The sequence below is a fragment of the Anarhichas minor genome, unplaced genomic scaffold, assembly GCF_050575085.1.
Source record: "Anarhichas minor isolate MPS153535 unplaced genomic scaffold, ASM5057508v1 ptg000015l, whole genome shotgun sequence".
Classification (NCBI taxonomy): domain Eukaryota; kingdom Metazoa; phylum Chordata; class Actinopteri; order Perciformes; family Anarhichadidae; genus Anarhichas; species Anarhichas minor.
In genome coordinates, this window is record NW_027466461.1 from 3,260,616 (window position 1) to 3,279,668 (window position 19,053).

Sequence of the window (19,053 nt, forward strand, 5' to 3'; positions counted from 1 at the left end):
GGCAATTCGCGGCCGTTGTCTTTCTCTCCGCCGTCACGAGCGGCTGTGTGTGAATCTGCTCTGTCTCCGCCACCACAAGCGGGGGTGCCGAGTCCAACTACTTCCTCTCCCACAACAAGCATAGACGTAGCGTGACGCCGCATGAGAAGTTGCGTCGTTGGCGCAGTGTCTGGGAGGCATCCATTACGGAGGGGACAGCGTGTGTTCGGGGGATGGCTGACTCGGAGCTTCCTGAGCAGCTTCCAATGGTAGCTGGGGGGGGGGAATCCAAGTGGGGGTGGCTGGGTTGCTGAACATTCGTTAGTGGGACGCTGCCTTGGTTTGTTGTTTTGTTTGTTTTGCTTTAAATTGTTTGAGGCCGATCTTAGTGCACGGTCTGTGAACTCCTCCTGCCCGCTAAACCAGTTGTCACTGGTTGCGTCACACAGTTAGATTTGTACTAATAAAAGATTTATATTTTTATAACACTGCTTCCTGTGTGTACGTGCCTTTACGGTGTTTTGAACCGGATTTCTGTGGTAACGGGGTGCTACAGTAGTGCAATCATTTCTTGTTGCGGTTTCAGCATTTGACCCACACGTCAACATTTCCTTTTGAAATCTCTCTCTTCCAGTCGCCTCCACCTCGCCAATTCCGGCCTCACCAGTGACTCCAGTGCACTTGTCCTTCGTTCAGCGTGGGACTGGTGGGTCTCATGAAAGGACTGTTGCTCGCTGCTTTTCCCCCCTAGGTGCTCTTGTCGGTTGCGTGGCAGTTGAAGGACCGGGTTGCTGTTCGTCAGCGTCACACGATTCCACAGTTGATGGCATCTGACTGGGGAAAAGTGGTGTTGAAAGGACCGTCCCTGGAGGTGCAGTCTTCACCCCGGAGCCACCAAATATTTCATCCATTTGCTGTAAAAGGACACAACAAGATTCCATTAAAAATCATATGTACAAAGTGGTTATCTCAAGTTTGTCTGCAGAGATACAACTATGTTACATAGTTAAATTGTAGGTGGCAAAATACTGACCGGGGAAAATGGAAGATTGATACTAAGCGAGTCCAACTAACACTTAAGATGTTGTTACGTGCCGTGTTGGGTTTGTGCTTTCCCTCTGTGTTCCCTCAGTGTCTTCTCGGATTCCACCCTCTGTCCCGGATGCAAGCTGCAGCGGCTGATTTACACATTTGGCACAGAAGCCTGTAATTGAGAGGAAAACCAACTTTCTGCTGCATAGAGACCAATGTTAAATTTTGCTTCAAAAACATCTTCCACAGAACACGGTACCCCATTTCTAGATCGCCAGTTAAGCCACATTTTTTACACTACAGACACAATTTTTACAGGATCTGTTCTTCAACTCATTGGACACAATGAGGGGGCGTGTCGGCCGTTAAAACACTTCCTGGAAGCCTGTTCTCCTGGGTCCTCGCTCATGGCTCCTCAGAGATCCCTCCTCCCTCCTTGATCCTCACTCCTCAGAGCAGAAATAAGAGCTTTGGGACGGCCGTCAATATGGAGCAGAACAACTTCCGGTTCAAGCAACAATCGAGGAGCAAGGAAATGACAATTAAGAGACTTCGGATGTACCCTCAGACACAGGTTTTAGGCAGTATTAGTGGATCCACGATGTTGATCATTGGAGTCTAGTCATCCAGGGTTGGGTTCAGGTTATGAAATGTCTGTGGGGTCCTAGATCAAAGGTCTCAGAGGTTCTCCTTACTTTCGTTTGTTCTTGGTGTCAGTGGTCTGGAAGACACTGGAGGCAGACATGAGGTTCTCAATGTACTGACCCAGAACCTGGTTCTCGGACTTCAGCTTCAGGTTCTCCTCTTTGACAGCATCTACTCTGGCAGAAAGGTCTGAGAGAGAGAGAACACACACACACACACGTCATTGTAGGTAATATATACACCCGTGGCTAAAAGTTTTGAGAATGAAGTATTGGTTTTCACAAAGTTTGCTGCTTCAGTGTTTTTAGATATTTTTGTCTGATGTTACTATGGTTACTGAAGTGTAATTACAAGCATTTCATAAGTGTCAAAGGCTTTGTTTGCTCTCTCTCTCTCTCACAGTCATTCAGGTCTTAGAGATTTTAAGAGGACCCCCCCCACACACACACACACACCCCATTTTAAAATAAAAGCCCCAGAGAGTGAACTCTAACTGAAATGCTTGTGATGAAGCCTGTCATTTAATAACCTCTGTTTATGTGTGTCAAACATTAAGAGTATGTCTCCTCTCTCCCCAACCCAGTCCCACCCTTTCAAAATAAAAGCCTCATGGATTAACTTAAACGTTAAGCTCAAAATTAGGCTTTTTTGTTGAAATAATGAATGCTCTTACTAATACTCCGACAACTACTACTACTGCTGCTAATATTTCTAGTATTACTACTACTGCTACTACTACTACTTCTACTGCAACTTTTGCTGTTGCTACTATTACTACTATTACTACTGCTATTACTACCATCAATATTATTACTACCACTACTACTATTACTACTACTGCTATTCCTGCTACTACCAGTACTAATACTAGTACAGCTATTAGTAAGACTGATACTAGTACTACTACTCCTGCTATTACTGCTACTTCAAAAACTGCCATTACTATTACTACTACTACTACTTCTTCTACTACTGTTATATTAAATACTACGACCACTACTACAGCTATTACTACGACTACTGATACTACTACTTCTAATTACTAATACTTCTACTACTACTAATACTTCTACTACAACTACAACTTCTAGTACTACTGCTACTACAAATATCACTACTGCTACAACTAGTACTTATTCTAATGCTACTAAGACTTCTACTGCTAATAATACTTCTACTACAACTTCTACTACTACTACAACAAATATCACTACCGCTGAAAGTTTTTAAGCTACAGAAACTGTTCGAATATCAAAATGTTCAGCTCTTTCAGGAGAGGGGTGATATGATTTTCATATTTGTAATCTTTAAACTTTTTGAATTATTAAGCTTTTTACAATTGTTTTTGAATTGGATATCTATTTTCAGCAATGTTTTTGCAATTAATTTCAGTTTTCAGCATTCCAACGCATTTTCAGCAGAAAATGCATTTTCTAGTTAAGGTATCATACTTGTTTTTACTCACCAGTTGTCAGTCGATCAAGAGTTTGCCTGTTCATTTTTAACTCAACGGAGCCTTCACCATCCTTCAAGATAATCGTTAGTTTGTCCATTGTTGCAGGTTTAACTGAGCTCCTTTATGTACCCAATTGCTTGACAAGAAATGACCACACACCTGCTTGAAATGGAGCAGATCTACTGTGGGGGAGCCCATCACAGTGATTGCTGTTGTGTGTGTGTGTTGCTGATTTTCCAGATGATGTTGTGGAAGATATTTTGTCTCCAGTATATACATGTTAGAATTGATAAGGTATGTAATATTATGAGCAGCTTATGAGCAGTCTCAACATAATTTATTAGTATATATTTCCACTTTGTTGTAAAATTACACACACACACACACACACACACACACACACACACACACACACACACACACACACACACACACTATTCATAGAAGAGCTCTGTGTAAATTGGACACACTTTCGTTGAACAGGTGTTTGTGATCCACCAATCAGCTCTTTGATCCGAAGACAGACAGAAGTTTCCCATCATGCCCTGGGGTCACTCAGGTGGAGAGCAACTGCAGCGCCTGGCTCTAAAATCTGTGGCCGCCTGCTCTTGTGAGGTAATCATTGCCCACGTTTTCATGACGTCAGAGCAAGTCAGACGCAAATCTACCCGGCATGCATTGTGCGCCGATCGCCGGTGATCGAACACTCACTACGTTTTGTAGATAATCCTATTTTTTTAAATCTAAAAACATATTGTGTGATTGCTAATAATACATCTCATTAATGTAACACATCAAAACGAGCAGCAAAGTGGTTCACAGGCAGACCATGCAGATACAAGCACATTCCCACATAAATATATATTTACAAACACACATGAATAAATCCGATCGAAGTCTGTAAACTACAAGCAGCCTACAAATGGGCTAACAGGAAGTAACTGTTTATCTGACTTCCTGTGAATTCCTTTCCACCGCTGCTGCCGCCTGCTCTCGTCTACTTCCCACTGCTCATCTCGAACGAGCCTAGCGTTACATATATTTATCTCGCGAGAGAAAACACTTCCTGGACAACGTCTACGTGCCTTCACAGGGAGGCGCTTGTTTACTGTAAAATAAATATGCTGTAAGTATATTGACAATATTGAAATGTTGAGGATTACTCACGTGTACCTTTGAATGTTGTCAAAGAGCGGCAACTTAGCTGCAGTCGTGGAAGCTTTTCATCGACGCTCCCTCGCCACGCAGCGGCAGCAGCTTGACGGACTGTAAAAGACTGCTTTACCTGCTGATCATCCAGCCGGTCTGTCGCTCTGATATGGCGGAGAGTGGGTCGTCGCTTGATTTTTCCGGCTCTCTGACGAGCTCGACCCTTCCGCCGCCGAGGACCCGCATCTTCAAGATCATCGTGATCGGGGACTCGGGCGTCGGAAAGACCTGCCTCACCTACCGCTTCTGTGCGGGGAAGTTCCCCGAGAAGACCGAGGCCACGATCGGGGTGGACTTCAGGGAGAGGCTGGTCGAGTTTGACTGTGAGAAGATCAAGGTGTGCACTGAAATAATAGAATTAGAAATGGAGATTCAGATTGTGTGCCTCTGGGTATCTCGGGCGGTCTGCTATAGAGCACATCTCATGTAAAACTGGAACACACATTAGTTAGTTAGAGGGCGAGCAGGGATAAACGGTAGAACAAGCCCAACGTTCACCGCTTACCTCGCCTATAGGTCAACATGTTAAACGGTGACTTAAGGAACGGAGTACTGCCCTTCCAGAGGTTGTGAGACTTGCATCAAAGAATGGATAGATAAAGTCAACCGCAAGCTTGAGATATTGTCAATCTTAGAAATGTAAATTGCATTTAAATGTCCACATTGTTGTGTGGGGTTTGGTGCAAAGTTTTCTTTGTTAGTTTTTCTAGATTTTTCTTATTGTCAACATATCCCATCAAAAAGACCAAAACCAACAATGTGCTTGTAATAGCTTCTGGACAACAATGGAGCTCCATGGCTCCGGGCAACAGAAGATTATCCGGCTTTGTTAGTAGAATGAAGTGCTTGTTGGTTTAGCTCTTCTATATTTCGGGATATCGGGTCGATACTGATTCAAACTGCTGGATTGGATATCGTGACAATGGGGCTGATCTATTCAGTTCTATCTTATATACTTTGCATACTTGAATTGTAATTCCTGTTGAAGTTTTGACTCATTTGTTGTGCAGTTTTAAATATTTGCTGGTGTGCGATTTATTGTTTTAATATTTAATAATTCAGTAAATGTATATCCATTTATTAATTTGTTACAGTCTACTTCACAAAGCTAGGAAAGGAATAGGATGGGTTCTCAGTATCAACAGTACCCTAAGCCCAGGAACCGGTATCAGGGTTGTAAGCGAAGGATTGGTGCATCCCTACAAATAGGATTTGATCCATAACTGCTGATCCATTTCCAAACTGTCCCCCCACAGATCCAGCTGTGGGACACTGCAGGTCAGGAACGCTTCAGGAAGTCCATGGTGCAGCACTATTACCGCAATGTGCATGCTGTTGTCTTTGTCTATGATGTGACCAACGCTGCCAGCTTCCGCAGCCTCCCAGCATGGATTGAGGAGTGCAAGCAGCACGCGCTGGGCAGCGAGGTCCCCAGAATCCTAGTTGGAAACAAGTGCGACCTTCAAGACTCCATTCAAGTGGGGACAGATGTGGCGCAACAGTTCGCCGACGCCCATTCCATGCCCCTCTTTGAGACGTCTGCAAAGAATCCAAACAGCGAGGGAGACGGACACTATGGTGGAGGAAACAGTGACCACGTTGAGGCTATTTTCATGACGGTGGCCCACAAGCTGAAGTCTCAAAAGCCTCTGGTTTTGAGCCAGCTACCCGGGGGATCAGTGGGTACCATCAACCTGAGCGGTGGGAGGGATGCTGGGGGAGATGGGACCAGGAACTGGGGGTGCAGCAGCTGCTGAGCGAGTAAAATGGAAGGAAAGAGGGTGACAACTTCATCCCGAGGCTGCACGAGCCTTGAAAGCGCAAGGAGCGAAGGAAAGTGTGGAGGTCTAGAACGGAGGAATGGATCTCGCCAAATGGCTTCACAATCAACACAAACACAGATTAATTTGTCCATAAGAGGAGGATACTTTTTTTCACAATGCCTATGCTTCACTTTATAAATTACTTTGAATGGTTCTGAGGTAGTAGTTACAGTCTGCTTGTTGTTCTGGTCCATCGCTGGTCCACGGATGAACTGAAATGAACTTCAACAAGGGGCCAAAAATCTGATTCTAATTGAGTTTTCCTCTTTCATTCAGCACCACTTTAACGTTCTATTCACTTATCTTCACGGGCTCTGTGGCAACAGAACACATGGAGGGAGATGCCATATAAATCTCTTTCTATACTAAAGAGCTTCACTGTGATATGATGGGAGAGCAGAACTTCTTTATGCAGAAATAATATCACAGCACATCATAATCGAATACAATCTCTTTGGTTTGAATTCATCCATCCCATCGAGGGGCCCGCTGTAAACCAACACAGCCATGTTTACATTCAGTGTTTCTCATCAAACACATTCAATAACACATGTTGAATGCATTTCCTTCAAAACAATATGTATTCCATGTTAACACCAACAAGTGTCAATCAGTGGAATAATGTCAGTGTGTGTTGCATCAGCAGCAGTCCCATGATGCAGAGCATTTACATCACGGCTCATGGAAGCATGTTTGCTGCCATCAGTGGTCAAAAACTGCACACGCCTCGATTATGCTTAACATGAAAACATGCTGAGCAAGCGCATTGAAATTATGCAATTGATTGAAAAAAAAAAAAAAAAAAGGATTAGTGGTAAAAAAGTATTTGTATTACTGAAGAACAACATTGGGAAATACCCTAAACACATGCTTATGTATCTAGAATGTGAAGGAAATACTCATAAGGACTCTAGCTGGAAGCTTCTTACTGCCCGTCACACTGGTCAAGGTTCTGTTCACAGCTTGCTTCAGCGGCTCCCAAGTGGCCAAGAAAAACTACTTCCCCCTGGTTTAAGACGTCTACTTTTGATGGACAGTACCTTTTGTTAAGCTCAAGTTTGTTGCCTGCTTTGTTTTCAGAATGCAGGGGCAGCCTCCTGGCCCGTCGGACCAAACAGTACCAACCTGTGCTTTCTCATTCTCACACTACTGCCTTTCCTGTTCGGAGCATTTTGACGTCATCATGGTTTACACTTCAGGTTTCTGTTGACCTGAAGTGTAAACCATGATGACAGCAGTGGCAGTATTCTATTCTACAGATTGAAGTCAAGTGTGAAATCGTCTTATCATCACTAGTCATCATTATTATTATTATTATTAGGATTGTTGTTTCATGGATAGAACAAAAGTTGCTGGTAATTAATGTGACCTGCCAACTTGCTCCTGCTGTTGACTTGTTGTGCGACGCCCTCCGTTGATGACGCATCCTTGATTATAACGGTTCTGTTGAATCTGATGGAAATGCAGACTAGTTTGCTAGCACCAAGGTTTCAAGAATCCTGAATGGAACTGATTCCAGAACCAGAGTTAGTTTGGTGGAAAAGTGCTATCGGTGATGGGGGAGGTGTTACCAGGGACTCTCTGTGGATCGCATGATAAAGGATGCAGAGGGAACCTGGTAGGAACTTGGAAATGGAATTTAGGGAGAATGTTTTTAGCTGGCTGTATTTTTCTGTTCCCTTTTTTTTGTATGAAAGGCAACAAAATAGCCAGATTTGTAAACAAGTGTACAGATAAGTACTGTGTAGGCTAGCTAGTGAATAGAACAGGAACACACACACCTCTCATAGCCTGTAAGGCTTTGTAGTGTGCACCTCTACACCCACTCCTTATCCTGTACGTAAGCTTGTAAAATATTCAGCATGTGGCGAACACCATTGTATGATAAAAGCGGACACCGTTTACGCCAGGAGGCAACATAAGCGGGTGTCGTCACCAGAGGTTGCAGCTGTGTTGCTGGTTTTAGACGTGTGCTGTGGCCACAGCTGGTCCTGTGGCTCCGCTGCACATATATCAAACCAAATGGCCTCGTCTCAGGACTCAGTGCTCAGAGGCTATGCACACAGATGAAATAAAAACACAAGCACAGAGACGGGCTGTGCGAGCTGCAGCTGAGGCTGGTCACGTGACAGCAGAGGAAGACATCATGTGGGCGTTTGCTTTCTTCTGTTCTTAAAGTGTCAATGCCCCAGCCTTCACACAGGGCCTACTATAATCTGCTTTGCCATTAAAACACATCATGCTAAATGTATTGCTCATTGCAAATGCCCAGAAAGAAAAATCTAAATTTACAGAATGGTATCAATTGATGTACTAATGAATGAAAGTATTCAGGACAAGTAGTTGCAATTGTTTTGTCATGCAATAAACTACCCTGAACATTTCAACATGTTGTGATCTCTTTAAAAAAAGGTTTTATTTATTAAATACACAAAATATCTTAGATTTATATATTGTGAACATAGCATACAGTAAATTAGGCATTTCATTCATTCATATACAGGTATTCAACTCTGGCAACAGAAACCTTTGGCCAAGGAGAGATGAAGGCACTGCCACAGTCCAAAGTGCTCGGTCTAATCAAGACACACATGACGTTTATCTCTTTACAACATTCCATCCATCCAGTAATGAAGACATGTGAATACACAGCTTTAAGGAAACATAATCCATAACCATCCCCCTCCTCTGGAATGGAGAGAATAAGAGGAATGTGTAGGACAAGTCTGGATGTGTATCAGGTCAGTCTGCTATATGGAGGTGGTTTAGAAGGACCCTCCTCTTCCTCCTTGATGCCCTGGTCAGTAGACTGAGCAGGACAGCTGAACAGCCTGTCGTCACCTCCTGCTGCATACAGAAAACTACATCACTTGACTGTTAGGAGAAAAACTGCCAAACAGTAATATCAGCAGCAACTAGGTGCAGGGATTAGTTTGGGAGATGGTAGTGGATAGTCAATGGACTCGCATTTATAAAGTGTCTTTCTAGTATTGCGAGCAGTCAAAGCACTGTAAACATGTCAACGTTCACCCATTCACACAGTCATACAATGATGGCAGAGGCACCTGCACATCAGGATCTAAAATAATTATTCACATACACTCACACACACCGATGGTCAGGAGACATTCTGGGTTCAGTATCCTACCCAAGGACACTTTGCTAAGCAGACTGGAGGGTCCGGGGATTAAACCGCCGATCTTCCAATCACAGCCAGCCCAGACAACATTACAGACAACCTCTAACAGTAGTTACCTTGCCAAGTACAAACCATCTCCGTGTCCCCTGGGTCACACTGAGGAACAAGTGTCTCCTGCAACATACACACAAAAAAGAATCACAACCATGGAAATACACCCTTGGCCAAAAGTTTTGAGATGACACAAATATTAATTTTCACAAAGTCTGCTGTCTCAGTTTTTATGATGGCATTTTGCATATACTCCAGAATGTTAAGAAGAGTGATCAAATGAATTACTAGTAAGATTGCACCTAAATCAACCATTTATCGGATCATGAAGAACTTCAAGGAGAGAGCTTCAATTGTTGTGAAGAAGGCTTCAGGGCGCCCAACAAGTCCAGCAAGCACCAGGACGTCTCCTAAAGCTGATTCAGCTGCAGGATCGGGGCACCACCAGTGCAGAGCTTGCTCAGTAATGGCAGCAGGCAGGTGTGAGTGCATCTGCACGCACAGTGAGGCGAAGACTTTTGGAGGATGGCCTGGTGTCAAGAAGAGCAGCAAAGAAGCCACTTCTCTCCAGGAGAAACATCAGGGCCAGACTGATGTTCTGCAGAAGGTACAGGGATACGACTGCTGAGGACTGCGGTAAAGTCATTTTCTCTGATGAATCTCCTTTCCGATTGATTGAAGAAAAGGTGAGCGCTACCATCAGTCCTGTGTCATGCCAACAGTAAAGCATCCTGAGACCATTCATGTGTGGGGCTGCTTCTCAGCCAAGGGGGTGGGCTCACTCACAATGTAGCCTCAGAACACAGCCATGAATAAATAAAGGTACCAAAACATCCTCCGAGAGCAACTTCTCATCAACACTGCAAATATTGACTCTTTGCATAAACTTAATGTAATTGTCAATAAAAGCCTTTGACACTTAGGAAATGCTTGTAATTATACTTCAGTAACCATAGTAACATCGGACAAAAATATCTAAAAACACTGAAGCAGCAAACTTTGTGAAAACCAATACTTCATTCTCAAAACTTTTGTCCACGGGTGTAATATCACTCTTTTCTACAAAGAGGGGGAAAAAGCCTTGTACTCAGTGTAATCAACAAGATTGTTCTTTGTCAAGTAGAAGTGGAACATTAAAAACCACCAAAGTGTCTTATCTGACAGCAATATTCACAAACATATTACAGCCCAAGGCCAGGCAGCATATCATCAGCTAACACTTCTTTGTGTTACATTACTACATTAGAGTTCATGGTGAGGCTAGCAGCCCTGTCCTGCTTCTCTTAGATTGGGTGAGGTTTCTCCGAGATGACGTGTGTTAAGCCCGATTTATGCTCGCTGCATACGCAAAGGTTGCAAATGTGGAAAACTTTGAGGAGCTTTGAAAATGTTGGTTTGCCACCAGGAGAACCCCGCACAGAGTATTAAGATCCAAGCGTGTCCTCATCCCGATTCCACGCCAACCAATGCACGCGAGACCGAAAGATAATGGAGGCTTTAGTCCTCGTACTCAAAAGCTTTTTTGTTCATAAAATTAAAAGTGAGACACACTGCTTGAAAATAGTAATAGGGAAGCATAAATATAACCTTTGTCTTGCTTTCCCAACAAACATAAAAATGAAAAGGGTGATGTTAGAGAGGAATGACGTCTGAGCTTACGTTTTAATACTAGGGCTAACTAGCTATGCACTGCAATACAAGAACATTGTTTTTATTTCCATATCTTCTACATGGATCATTAACCATTTTGTGTGAGACATGCAGCTTTAGTCTTTTACCATAATAACATCTGCATATAAGATCCTTTTAAAAACGAGTCAGCTGGAGACGGTGTTCAACCAACTCGTGGAGCTAACATCAGCTTAATCAGCTAGCTGGCTACAGCTGATACAAGCCACCTGTGACAGAGGCTGCTTTTTTCTAGTTATTCAAAAAAACTACTTGACTATTGCGTGGTAAATCTCCCACAGTTATCAGTGGAAACAGCATATGTGCAGTGGAGAACAGACAGCTTGACAGGCAACAGTAACTCATTTTTAAGCCATTTGTGGTGACTGCGTTCTTCTATACCAATCCGGTTCTGGCATCATAGCAGCCACAGCAGGGAAGACTACGGCAGCCCACGTAGGCGATTAGAGAGGAGAGAGCCAGGCAGATGGTGCAGGTCAGCAGTATGGTGGCGTTGGCCCCCTTCACCATCCGATGGAGCACAAAGGTCTGAGCAAATGACAAAGAATGTAGAAATCCTGTATCAAGTAGCCTAGTCGTAGATGTGATGATGTGAAATTAAATCCTGTCCTCAGACATGTGTGTGAGTATATACAGTGGGTACGGAAAGTATTCAGACCCCTTTAAATTTTTCACTCTTTGTTTCATTGCACCCATTTGCTAAAATCAAAAAAGTTCATTTTATTTCTCATTAATGTACACTCACCACCCCATCTTGACAGAAAAAAACAGAAATGTAGAAATTTTTGCAAATTTATTAAAAAAGAAAAACTGAAATATCACATGGTCATAAGTATTCAGACCCTTTGCTGTGACACTCATATTTAACTCGCATGCTGTCCATTTCTTCTGATCCTCCTTGAGATGGTTCTACTCCTTCATAATAATATGAAGGTATATCAGTGGAGCGCCGTCAGGACCAGCTAAGCCTTCTCTGCTGGCCTAGACACTGACAGAATCCCAAAGTTATATCTATTTTATAATTTAATACTTTTTCTTAAATACACTACATGTATTATAATTTATAAAAATATTTTTCCCATTATCTTATTTTCTCATTGCACAGCTACTGTCTTCCTCAGTTGCTCTGCTTCCAGTGCAGCTTGTTTTAAGAAGAGCTTTTATCCAATCAGATTTCACCTCTGTGTCTCTAGGTAAGAACAGAGACCCGAGGCCTGCAGACTCACAAGTGAATCCCTTTGCAGTTTAAGTGAATGGGGACGATATTGTTGATTGTCATAATCTTCAACCAATCAGATCTTTAGTTTGACATGTTTGGCGTATTCTTTGACATGTCAGAGCTGCTAGCCGGCCTACAAGTACGTCAGCATTAACGTGCGGCTTGATTGGTCAGTGGGCTAGCGTGACATGTTGGGCGGTGACAATCCCAATATCTGCTGCCTCTGCCGAGCGGACATTTTCAGCCCTCAAACGCATTAAAACCTATTCAAGAAATACAACTGGGGAGGCTCGACTGTCTTCACTGGCGTCCATGAATCGAGGAGGACCTCTTGCTGGAGCCGTGTCATTGAGCTCTTTGTAATCAAAGAAAGGTGGATGGACTTTGTCTTTAAGTGAACAGCAGCTTTGGTAAGTGAACTGCTTTTGTGTTTTTACATCTGCAGTAGCGTTACTACTGTGTTAATTTTTCTATTGTGTCATTTTATGTTAATTACGTTGATTTTGACTATATGCATTGTCCGTTAATGACGCAGCATCTCGTCATGCTGGCGTCATAATGAGGTTATTAGGAGGTAGTTCAACTGTAGTAGGACAGCACTGAAGGCCCAGGTTTAAAACACACGGCCCGCCACTGATACAATCACTATTAGAGAGGGAATTGTGACCTGTTTAACTTTTTACCACTAGCTTCAAGCAGCTTATAATAGTAATTAAAAACTACTGATGACAAGATCTGTTTTTAGTCAAAGCAAGTATTTAAAGTTCCAGTGTGAAAGATCTGGTGTTATCTAGCAGGGAGGTTGCAGATTGCAACCAGTTGAAACTTCTCCCATGTGCAAAGTGTGTAGGAGAACCACGGAGGCCAATACGAGAAGGCCCTATCCAGAGCCAGTTGTTGTAAGAGTAGCGCAGGTCAGTTAGAGAATAGCAGAGCCAGTGTGAGTGTAGTGGGAAGTGAGCAGTGAAGTGAGAGAGAGTAGCGGCAAATTTGTGCAAGAAAATTAATTGGCAGCGTGGCAGAAGAGAGTTAGTTTAGCGGTTATATTTAAAGTGAATGTACAGTGGAAGTTGCAGATTGAGCAGAAATAAATGCTGCAGCTCCTCCAACCCTGAAGGGCCACTGTGGCTCAGAGAGCAGCGTCGTCCTTAAATCAGAGGATCGGTTTCATCCCCGGCTCCACAAGTCCATGTCAATGTGTCCTTGGGCAAGACACCTAACCCCAAATTGCTCCCTCTCCATTGTGTGAATGTTGTATGAATGATTAGTTAGAGCGCTGATGAGCAAGTGGAACCTTGCATGGTAGCCCTGTCATCAGTGTGTAGTGTTAAAGAGCTTTGAGTGGTTGGAAGACTACAAAAGCACGATACAAGTACAGTCCATTAACCATTTTACCATCCTGTATTTTCCGCTGTTGTGGAAAAAACCTTCAACTGAGCCAATAAGTCTTTAGGTCCTCCAAACATTATCCTCCAACACAATATCGTCCCCATTCACTTAAACTGCAAAGGGATTCACTTGTAATTCTGAAGGCCTCGGGCAGATTGTTTTACTTAGCGACAGCACAGAGGTGAAATCTGATTGGATAAAAGCTCTCCTTAAAACAAGCTGTACTGGAAGCAGAGCAACTGAGGAAGACAGTAGCTGTGCAATGAGAACATAAGATAATGGGAAAAATAATTAAATTATAAAATAGATATAACTTTGGGATTCTGTCAGTGTCTAGGCCAGCAGAGAAGGCTTAGCTGGCCCTGACGGCCCTCCACTGGTTTTCAGAGTGGGTTTGCTAGTTTTGGTTTAGTTTAAGTGTTTCAGAAAGTTTGTTTAGTTTTCTTTAGTGCAGGGCAAGTTAACGAGTTATTATTGCGTTAACTCATTCATTAATTAACGCAGACAATTATTTTATCGCACGTTAACGCATTTGTTTTTATTATTATTAAGCGGACATTTTTAACACAAGAACCGGGCAGCGAGCGGTGAACAGCTGTGTTTGTGTGGCGTCACTTCCTGCTGCTGCTGCCGCCGTCTGACCAAAATACCAAAAAGCAATGATTAATTTACATTATTATTTTAGAGTTTTTAAAGTGTTTTGTTTGTAATATGTGTAATAAGCATCATTTAGTTATCACTACTGAGAATTTAACAAACATAAAAACATGACGTAGATAGGTTTGCAGGTTTCAAGGTGTATATTTAAATTGCATCTTTTACACACATGAAGATAAAGTTGTGAACACCGGCTGAATATCTATTATCAGAATCATTATAACTGCTACTGTGTAAAGGGAATACTGCTGTTAACAAGAACCTGATGTGTTTAAAGTGTTTGCAAACCAAATGTTATTGCACTTTTGTTCATATTTCGTATTTTTTAAATAAAAGTAACAATGCGATTAATCGCAAAAACAAATCATGCGATTAAAAATTGTAATCGTTGCCCAGCACTAGTTTTTTTACATTTAGTTTTAGCTTGTTTTGTTAGGGCCAGGTATTCACATGCATTTTCCCTAGAGGCAAATCACAGGTGTTACTACAACATTAATGATCCAATACCTGTGTACTCTGTGTGTGTACTCTCTCTGTGTGTGTGTGTGTGTGTGTGTGTGTGTATGATGGTTACCACTTGAGGACTGTCGTGGTGGTGGAAGACCTCTTTGTCCTCCTCTCCGTAGGTGAGTGTCAGACAGGAGTAACCTGATACAAACACTGCAGTCACACAGGAGAGTCCGGCTGCGAACACCATCACACTCACCTGGGGAAGGGAAGACAAGTTTGGCAAAAGAAATGGACAGTTTGTACATTTGTGTAAGATAGAGAGAATTTGTGCATTTCTTTTTCTGACTGATTATTCATTTAATTCCTTAATATACAGTTTAGTTTACAGAATGTAATCCAATTAGAATATTTTAGGTTCATTTGACAAACATCATGCAGAGAGGAGTCATGCCTCTATGCGAGTTCAAAGTCTTACTGTGGGGTAGCAGAGAACTCCCACTGGCCTGGCCCTCTCTATCTTGTGTCGAATAGAGCTTGACCCATTCACAGTATTCTTTGGCCTGAAGTAGGGTGCTTCCGAATCGCATCATTGTGTGTTCTCACCTCCATTTTAGATGAAAGTGAGATTACTCTAGGTCAGGGGTCGGCAACCTGCGGCTCGCGAGCCGCATGCGGCTCTTTAGCCCCTCTGTTGCGGCTCCCTGAGTCTACATCAGTGGTCCCCAACTGGCGCACCGGATCTGGACCCAGGAACTAAAACCGATAGATCATTCGGAATTTTACATATTAGGCACCGAGTCTACACTTTAACCGGCGCCTCTTATTCAGCATTTACGGCACTTGTTCGGCGGTGCAGGAAACACACCGACCAATGCATTGCAAATCACATCAGGTGATGCAGCTCAGCCAATCAAATATGGGTATTCTGACAAGTTTCCTGACTCGAGCGAGGTTTACACACACCGTGACACACGGGGCTGAGACGAGGAAATAGAAAGAAGAGCAGGCAAATTGCGTTAATCGAAGAAGTTATCTCACATGACTCTCTCCAAAAAGAGAAACGTGTTCAGAGAGAATATAATTTGTAAGCAAGAATGAACAGAATATTATATGTTAATTATTCCCACAGGCAGTTAAATCCTCTACCTCTGTCAAGCGCTTTTCCCTGCAGGTGGCTAATCATGATTTTCAGACCCCCGCCCTCTGTAAACTATCAATGGATAAATCCAAAAAAAGAAAAGTCACGGATGAAAATAGAGAGTTTAACTCTGCGTGGACGTCTTCATTTGCTTTCACTGCCAACGATGCTGACTTACCTGTGTGCTTCCAGAACAAGCACACAGCATTTGCTGAAAAGTATCACGCTGGAGATGAGCGAAAAAGAGCGATTTCTCAGCTGCTGCAGCAAACTGAGCTCTTCATAAGAGTTTGATATTGTTATATCAGGTAAAATTGCAAAAAAAAAGTCAAGAATTGTCTTTATTCTTGTTCTATATTGTCATAAATACAACAAACTATAGTTTTTGTATATATAATATAACTATATATACAACTTTATAAGCTGTGATATCAAATAAATAATTTTGCAGCACGAATTTTATTTGGTGGAAAATAGGGCAAAATGGCTCTTTGGATAGAAAAGGTTGCCGACCCCTGTTTTAGGGTCACCAGCTGTATAATCTTTACTTGTCAAAAAAGCTGTTTTTAAACATATAAACTATCTATAAATGGCTCAATGTCACAAAAACACTACATTTCTTATTTTCAGAAGACCCCTGATTTCCTCAGTAATTTAAGTTATTTTTGGAATCATTTCATATTCCATTTCTGCCAATAGAGCCTCCTAATTGCTACACAATATTCCTTAAAAATCTGAAAAGTTACATATAAAGATCGTTGATAGAAATTTTAATTTTTGAAACTTATGTCAGTATGAACTTCAAAAACCCAGTGTTGGTCGGGCTATAGTATCTAATTCTCTGTTAAACCCAAAGTTCCTCACAGCCTTGGACTCCACGGTCAGGCTGAGGCTTCATTGGGTTACAATGTAGTGTCACAGTGTGTCTGTGCACACCACTGCTGAGAAAAGGTAGAATGTTTCCGAATGTATGTTTGGTGAATATATACATAAGCTACGCTAACAGAGGTAGGAGATCAAAATCCTAAACATAATTATTGAAAATAAATAAGGTGTGCTATGATATTATGAATTCAGTGTGTCTGAATGAATAGTGTTCTTTCTACTTTTGTTTCAGTGAGGAAAGTATTCCAACACGTGTTGGAGAACTCCACTTGCCTGGAGAAAGAGTCTACATACAGAGACAAGAAGAGTGAGGAACCACCACACTTACCAGGATGGAGTTCTTCCGTTGGGAGGCAAACAGCGCCAGTACACCTGGAGAGGCCATGACCTGAGAGGAAGTGAGAATGGCCTGAGCAAAACGACGGACAAAGCAGCAGGCAGGAACAAAGGCGTGGCTGCTCGCCAAATGCAAGGCACGCGACTTCAACATGTTGTTGTTATTAGTCCCGTTATCTCTTACACAAGGTTCACACCAGACTCCATTCAATATTCAGGAGATCTACCGTTGCCTTATCGATAAATATATTGGAATAACAAGAACTAAATGAAAAGTGGCTGTTTTGAGTTAATTGAGTTGATATGCCAATTTTAAAATACAGATCTTCAACATTTGTAAATTAAAATATGAATATGTATATATACACGATTATTATGTTTGAAAGCATGTGACGTCATGATTTACACATGAATATCTGACTGAAGCCAGTTAACCTGGACGTTATTCGCCATTCAGAAGAGCCCGTACTCCCGGTGGTCATAATATACATCAGTCCCGTTGTGATAGCGCTTCACGAGGCCGTGTTGATTACTACTGAAGACTTTCTGATAGAGGATCGACAGCTCACCAGTCCTCCCCACACCGGTGTCCTGGTGGTACTCAGCGGGGTATCGTTGCGGAAAACAGCGTCTATGAACCCACACACCACACAAAGACCCGCACAAGCCAGCTGGAGGATACCGTGGACGAGCACGCTCTTCTGGTTGAAAATGAAGTATCTGTATCGGCCCATCTCCGGTTTACAGCTACAAAGCCCCGCTGCTATGCCTGCTACCGATCTCTCCACGGTCAGAGGAGACGGCTTGAGCTCGTGGGTGAAACTTCGTTAGACTCGCCTTGATACTTTTGTGGGCTTTCTTAGTCAAAAACACGAGTCCCGGTGGTAACAACTATGGCAGCTGTTTCTGAAAGACTTCTCTCCAGCTGTGTGTTCCGGGCAGCAGGCTGGTTTCACTGTTGGCTCAGCAGCTACAAGTTTATCCATTAACTTGCTGACCGGCAGCAGGTGGAAAGGACAGAGCGTTTAATGCCCAGAGTTTGGACTCTCAGGCAGTCAAGCCCCGCCCCCTACTCCCGCGGTAGGATTTACCGATTTAAAACAGATTCACCAAAAGCTGTATTTCCCTCAATTAAATATAAGGATTTGTGAGTTATAATTTATGCGCCAAAACCTGTAATAGGTCTCTACATTTGACCTGTAGAATGGGGAACATTACACTGGCCTGCCGGAAAAATGTTAATTCCCGATACTACCTGCAAATATTGGTTACATGAGGCACTGTACCACATAATAAATGTTCAAAAAACTAATTTGCTAAAAAATGTTTTGCCAAATTCAAGCAAGATGAGCTCTGCATCACCAGGTGTATGACAAATATGAATACAATTATTTTAAAGGATTTCAGCTTAGCTACCTAGCTTTCAACACTACAGTAATCCACTTTAGCATAACCTCTTAGACAGGTCTTCATTCTGATCCTCAAATCTCAAGATATAAAAAGTAAAATTTAGTTTGCCATTTTGTCTTTAGCAGTGGTGCAGTGTTTTATTTTTCAATACTAATAACATGAAACTATCATTAGTAGCAAAAATACACTAGAACTAATTTAATATAATTTTCTTTACATTGGGCTTTATTTTGTAGCATATGGACACAGATAAGTGGAACACGCTCAGTGCAGGCCTTTGCTGCAGTGGTAGAGCATCCATTCTTTTCTACTAGTCCTTACATTACAAACCAGCCCTAAAAAGCTCTGAAAATAGTTTTTCACCAATTTCAGATACTCATAATAAATGAGTCACTGTGATAAATATACTCTTCATACATGGATTGGGACAGCTGAATTAGTTCAAATGAGGTGTGAGCTAAACCGATTAAACGTAAGATAAATACTACCGTTAAATAGTGCTGTTAAACCCTAAACCTCGAGGGGAGCATTGTTAAGTAAACTGCA

The 19,053-nt window shown here is 42.4% G+C and overlaps 2 protein-coding genes and 1 pseudogene across 4 annotated transcripts; 1 reads left to right on the forward strand and 2 right to left on the reverse strand.

Moving 5' to 3' along the window:
- Positions 1 to 1,210: 1,210 nt before the first annotated feature.
- LOC142950194 (short coiled-coil protein B pseudogene) lies at positions 1,211 to 1,849 on the reverse strand (annotated as a pseudogene).
- A 2,298-nt stretch (positions 1,850 to 4,147) lies between these two features.
- Positions 4,148 to 8,531, forward strand: rab33ba (RAB33B, member RAS oncogene family a). The gene is made up of 2 exons (XM_076092103.1): positions 4,148 to 4,658; positions 5,578 to 8,531. Exons 1-2 carry the CDS (start codon positions 4,431 to 4,433, stop codon positions 6,076 to 6,078), a joined length of 729 nt encoding a protein of 242 aa, XP_075948218.1. The 5' UTR covers positions 4,148 to 4,430; the 3' UTR covers positions 6,079 to 8,531.
- A 2-nt stretch (positions 8,532 to 8,533) lies between these two features.
- Positions 8,534 to 18,125, reverse strand: LOC142950196 (uncharacterized). Of its 3 annotated transcripts, none has more exons than XM_076092106.1 (6): positions 17,667 to 18,125; positions 17,090 to 17,149; positions 14,863 to 14,994; positions 11,405 to 11,551; positions 9,416 to 9,457; positions 8,534 to 8,991 (listed from the first exon to the last, which is right to left on the reverse strand). In XM_076092106.1, the coding sequence occupies exons 1-6, from the start codon at positions 17,829 to 17,831 to the stop codon at positions 8,887 to 8,889; spliced, it is 651 nt and encodes a 216-aa protein (XP_075948221.1). In that variant the 5' UTR covers positions 17,832 to 18,125; the 3' UTR covers positions 8,534 to 8,886. The 3 variants fall into 3 exon arrangements, with proteins under 3 accessions (XP_075948221.1, XP_075948220.1, XP_075948219.1); XM_076092105.1 differs by having other exon boundaries at positions 8,534 to 8,988; positions 9,400 to 9,457; XM_076092104.1 differs by having other exon boundaries at positions 9,400 to 9,457; positions 17,667 to 18,122.
- Between the last annotated feature and the right edge of the window lie 928 nt (positions 18,126 to 19,053).